This window comes from Nematolebias whitei, chromosome 9 (assembly GCF_014905685.2).
Source record: "Nematolebias whitei isolate Nwh7 chromosome 9, NemWhi1, whole genome shotgun sequence".
NCBI classification, from domain to species: Eukaryota; Metazoa; Chordata; class Actinopteri; order Cyprinodontiformes; family Rivulidae; genus Nematolebias; species Nematolebias whitei.
The window spans coordinates 50,886,928-50,892,943 of record NC_056506.1 but is presented as its reverse complement, the minus strand read 5'-3'; the positions used below and the strand labels follow the sequence as shown (position 1 = coordinate 50,892,943).

General features: G+C 42.5%; 1 protein-coding gene across 2 annotated transcripts in view; it reads right to left on the bottom strand.

The window, feature by feature from the left end:
* The window catches only part of LOC119415276 (discs large homolog 1-like protein), a 97,573-nt gene that overhangs the window by 3,467 nt on the left and 88,090 nt on the right, over positions 1–6,016 (bottom strand). The window contains exons 20-21 of one of the 2 annotated variants that reach the window (XM_037682452.1): positions 4,029–4,125; positions 778–819 (exon numbers count right to left, since the gene is read on the bottom strand). In XM_037682452.1, coding sequence (XP_037538380.1) covers positions 778–819; positions 4,029–4,125 — 139 coding nt within the window. Of the gene's footprint in view, positions 1–777; positions 820–3,695; positions 3,733–4,028; positions 4,126–6,016 lie in introns of both variants that reach the window. The other variant, XM_037682453.1, reaches the window with a different exon arrangement.

The window sequence follows — 6,016 nt, the reverse complement described above, 5'->3', positions numbered from 1 at the left end:
AACTCCTGTTCAACTTCTGATAACTCTAGTTTAACTCCTGTTAACTCTCATTTAACTCCTGCCAACTCTAGTTCAACTCCCATTAACTCGTTTAAACTCTCGTTCAACTTCGGTTAACTCTAGATTATCTCCCGTTAACTCTTGTTAACTCATAACTCTAGTTTAACTCTGGTTAACTCACATTTAACTCCTGCTAACTCTAGTTCAACTCCCATTAACTCGTTTAACACCAGCTAACTCTCGTTCAACTTCGGTTAACTCTAGATTATCTCCCGTTAACTCTTGTTTAACTCATAATAACTCTTGTTTATCTCCTGTTAACTCCTATGCTTAAGTTCGTCTGGCGGTTCAGGCGGTTGAGTCTTTGATCAGGTCTGAAACATCAAATGATGGCGTTCTGATGACATCTGAGGAAACTTCTTAAAGGTTAGTGTAACGGGCTCACTTCCTGCTTTGATCATCAGTTATTGATCAGAGGTGAAGCACTCCGATATCAGACACCAGTAGTAGTTGTGGCAGACGCACGCCACTCAGTTGACTATGATGAGAGGCACAAAGGGTTAATGAAGCTCCACTTCCTGTCGGGCCTAAAGTAACAGGTTGTAAACATTTTAACGCCCGAGTTTGTTCAGAAACAAAGAACTTCTCCCAGATCTCATCCAGACTTGGAGCAGGTGAGACAGAAACAGACGGTGATGTCATGCGTTCACCGTCCAATCAGCAGCCAGAGCTCGTTATCAGCAGTTAGTGTTTGATTGTTGGCGGCGGCAGACTTACGGTAGCTACTCTCGCTATCGCTGGCGTTAGACGTCACGTGTTCTGGAATCAAACACAGGACAACGGGTCAGCCGCCGGCCTTCCCATGATGCTTTGCTCCGAGCCACAAATAATTAATTAAAGCTCAGGACTTTGTGTTTAAACACTTCACTGATTTATTCTGTGACATTTAAATAACTTAACTCCCTTTTGTACAAAAATCTACTTTTCAAGCAAAACGAAAAATCAAAAACTGACGTGAAATCCCACATTTAGACCCAAACAGTCTGAAAAACGACAGAGTCTAAATGAATGAATAAAACTAATCCACAGTCTGTTTCCATCCAGAGCTGCAACATCTGGACTCTTTGCTCATGTCGGCTCAGTTAAACGCAGCAGATGAGTTTATTTCTGGTCCGAGCAGAACCTCGGTTCTGATGATCTGCAGCAACAGCAATCCTCCAAACTTCATTTAATAAACAACATTAGGAACTTGTTTTCTGTTGATCGGATGCTCAGCAGAACCTTAAAACCCGATGAGACCAACAGAAAATGATGAACGAGTCCCGTTTGGTTCTGAAGGGTCCATGAGGGTCTGAGGTGAGGAAGAGGAGGAGGAAGATCCAGCTGCAGGTTGGGATTTAGTTTAATTATTTCATATGAAACGGAGTTCAGTTTTAATCTGATGAATATTTTCAGTAGAAAATCATTTTCATTTATTTCAATTCATGGAAAAATTTTGAAAAAATTAATTTTGGGGAAAAATGTAAATTATGACGTATTAAAATATTTTTTTTATTACAGATTTTAAAAATCATGATCAAAATAATAAATGAGTAATTAAAATAAATAAAGAAAAAGCAAATATAAAAGAATAAGGATGGTTAAAAAAATAACGTAGAGGAAAAATACTTTGGATTTATATTTTCCTTTTGTCCCTTCAGGGCTTCTGTAGTAATTCAGTTCAGTTCAGTTTATTTCTAAAGTGTCAAATCACAACAGAATCATCTCCAGGCACCGAACAGAAACAATAAATCTAGAGCTTCTAAGTTACAGGAAACAATACTTATTCAATTATCAATCAATCACTTATTATACATTAATTATTGATTATATTATTAATTATTATAATCATTTTATATGTATTCAGGTGATTCAATTACCGTAATTTCTGGACTAGAGAGCGCACCTGACTATAAGATGCGCACACTACAGCTGTTGGTCATAAAATTAAAATATGAAAAAGTTGATTTATTTCAGTAATTCCATTCAAAAAGTGAAACTTGTATATTATATTCATTCATTACACACAGACTGATTTATTTCAAATGTTTATTTTAATATTGAAGACACCTGGTGTCACAGTCTAATCAGCTGATTAACTCAAAACACCTGCAAAGGCCTTTAAATGGTCTCAGTCCAGTTCTGTAGCTACACAATCATGGAGAAGACTGCTGACTGGACAGTTGTCCAAAAGACGACCATTGACACCTTGCACAAGGAGGACAAGACACATGAGGTCATTGCTAAAGAGGCTGGCTGTTCATAGAGCTCTGTGTCCAAGCACATTAATAGAGAGGAGAAGGGAAGGAAATGATGTGGTAGAAAAAGTGTACAAGCAACAGGGGTAACTGCACCCTGGAGAGGATGTTGAGACAAAACCCATTTCAAAATGTGGGGGAGATTCACAAAGAGTGGACTGCAGCTGGAGTCAATGCTTCAAGAACCACCACGCACAGACGTATGCAAGACATGGGTTTCAGCTGTCGCATTCCTTGAACAAGAGACAGCGTCAGAAGTGTCTCACCTGGGACTGCTGCTGAGTGGTCCAAAGTTATGTTCTCTGATGAAAGAACATTTTGCATTTCCTTTGTAAATCAAGGTCCCAGAGTCTGGAGGAAGAGAGGAGAGGCACAGAATCCATGCTGCTTGAGGTCCAGTGTCAAGTTTCCACAGCCAGTGATGGTTTGGGGCCATGTCATCTGCTGGTGTTGGTCCACTGTGTTTTCTGAGGTCAAAGGTCAACGTAGTCGTCTACCAGGAAGTGTTAGAGACTTCCTGCTGCTGAACAACTTTATGGAGATGCAGATTTCATTTTCTAACAGGACTTGGCCCCTGCACACAGTGCCAGAGCTACCAGTACCAGGTTTAAGGACCATGGTATCCCTGTTCTTAACTGGTCAGCAAACTGGCCTGACCTTAACCCCATAGAACATCTATGGAGTATTGTGAAGAGGAAGATGTGATGCACCAGAGCCAACAATTCAGAAGAGCTGAAGGCCACGATCAGAGCAACCTGGACTCTCAGAACCTGAGCAGAGACACAGACTGATCCACTCCATGACACGATGCATTGATGCAGTGATCCAGACAAAAGGAGCAACAACTAAGTATCAGACTTTTCATGTTCATACTTTTCAGCTGGCCAACATTTATAAAAATACTTTTTTTTGTCTTAAATAATATTCTAATTTTCTGAGATACTGAATTTGTGGTTTTCATTAGTTGTCAGTTATAATCATCAACATTAAAAGAAATAAACAGTTGAAATAAATCAGTCTGTGAGGAATGAATGAATATAATGTACAAGTTTCACTTTTTGAATGGAATTACTGAAATAAATAATTTTTCATGATGTTCTAATTTTATGACCAGAACCTGTAAATGTTCCCTCCCCCCCAAAAAAATTTCCATAAATTAACTGCAGCGTTTTTTGAAGCTGAGAGGTTGAAATGCTGTTAAAAGAGGAGCGGCTTATAGTCCGGACATTATGGTAAACTGAAGGAGTTTCACAAGAACGTGGAGCCTGGAGGAGTCAGACTGACTCATGGGGGTCTGAGGGAGGTCTGGGGGTCTGTGGGAGGTCTGAGGGGGTCTGAGGGAGTTCTGGGGGGGTCTGTGGGAGTTCTGGGGGTCTGTGGGTGGTGTTGGTTACTCACTGTGGGTTTTGGGCATCAGGTCATCATTGCCGTTTTCCTGCCGTCATCAGAAGCACAAAAACAACCACAGAAACACAAAGTTATGAGTTCAGCGACAGACGGAGAGAGCAGACGGTCGCCACGGCGCCGGGGCGGCCATTTTGTCTTCAAACAGGAAGAGGAAGGAGGGACTTCCTGCTTCTCCAAGACTCCCATTTTTTAAATATTCTGATTAAATCTGAAGGCAGATGAGCGCGGCGCGGCGCGGCCCCGGGACGACCGCCGAGCATCAGTGCCGCCACCAGCTGATCTCTCCCTGCCACCGAGAAGTTGGGCCGCGGCGCCGGTACTTACGGTCCAGGTCGCTGGTCTCCTGCTCGCTCGGCTCTTTGCTCTTGTAGAACGGAAACTTTCGGGTAAAGAGGTTCTTTTTACGCTTGTCATTGACGGACTGCTGAGGAGGAGGAGGAGGAGATGAAGGGGTTCTGGTGCTGGTTCGGACAGAATCAAGAACTTTCTGGTTCTGAACAAAAAATCTAATTATTTTACTTTAGCTTGGTCTGAAAACACAAAATTAAAGAATGAAATCAGTCACCTGAAAAAAAACTAATGAAAAGTTCAAGCTGACTAAAGCTGGCCTCTGGTTTGATCAGAACCACTGGGCCCGGTTTGACCTGCTCCTGCAGGGAGCCGTGGTTCTGTCAGAGCTGCGTTTTCTACAGGGACAGTGAAGGCAGCACAGCAGGGTGAGGAAGAGGAGGAGAACCATGCTGAAGACATGCAGACAGACGGGCAGAGATTCTGTGGGTCCTGGTTCTGGAGTCCTGATCAACAAAGTTCTGATCCACTGATCCAGATCCATCCAACACAAAGTCTGGCTGAGAATTAACGCGTTACATCAAAGAACCGTTTGGACTTTTGAACCACCGGGAACGGATCTTGAAATTTACAATCAGAACTTGTTGTTGTTTGTTTGTTTGTTACAACAAAGGGAGGCGTGTGTTGTTTGTTTGTTACAACAAAGGGAGGCGTGGCTGTGAGACGAGGGGCTCTAGGCTTCTGACATCTACCGGCACGTTGTTCCTGTACGCTAAGCCCCTCCCACCAAACGTTCACCGAGTACAGAGGAACAGCGTGACGCAGCGGCTCAGTCCAGTTCACGTCTTTCAGCCGTGCGGTCAAGCAGCTGCACCAGGCAGGAGATCCAAGTGGATCGTCAGCTGCACACATCCGCTGATGCAATCAAAGCCCGGCCCGGCCCGGCCCGGCCAGCACATTATTTTGGCCCAGCCCAAATTGCAGGCCGGGCCGGACCGGGTTAGAAACGACAGCTCTATTTCAGAATAAATGCGACTTGTGCTGCGAAGTGACTAGAGCTTTAACAAACTACTGAGTACTCGACAGGTCGATTCCTGGGACATCTATCGAGTTTTTTAATTTCACGTCGAGTATTCGCAGTGACGTTGTCGTGTCACGTGATCCGCACCGTGCTGCTAGTAGAAGGTACCAAATGGATTCCTCCCAGCAGACGGACAGAGCGGAGCAGGTCCAGTCTTGACAAACAGGTAGAAATGCATCAATAGTCTGGAAATATTTCACTAAAGATTAATCTTCTGGTTCAACTACCGCAAGGAAACAGGAGATGAATCAACTTCCTGACTGGTTGGAGCTGTTGTGAACCGGTGTTGCACCATATTCTGTGACCACCGTATATTGTGACCGCAGAGGGCGGTGTTGCATGCACTGTTGCAGGTCACAGAATATGGTGCAACACCGGGTCCAATGACTGAACCAGAACCAGCTTCCTCTCGTTTCACAAACTAAAAGCAAAAAACATTAATCTCTAAACCTATAAAAAACCTATAAACATATTAATCTCTAACCTACTGCTCATCACAGCTAGTGGTGGTGCGGGGTGGTCGACCCCCCCACTGGTTTTAGTTTCGTTTTTGACGTGCTGCACGTTTCTTTCACTTTTGCAGCTTAATAATAAAAAATAGTTTAGTTTTTCTGTGATTTATTTGCAGTTTGATAAATTTTTTTGTAAATAATAAATTACGCTTTTTTGCAGTTTTATTTTTTCATTTATTTATTTATTTTTATATCTTTAGATCCTATGACGTCATGAACTACTCGAGTTTTATTATGTTAATGTCGAGTTTAAAAATTATGTAGTCGTTCAACCCCTACAAGTGACTAACACACGGTTTTTCCTCTTCATGATGCGTTTTTTGACTGATGCGACTTATAGACTTAGAGTTATAGTCTTATAGACTTATAGTCTTATAGACGTATAGTCTTATAGACTTATAGTCTTATAGACGTATAGTCTTATAGACTTA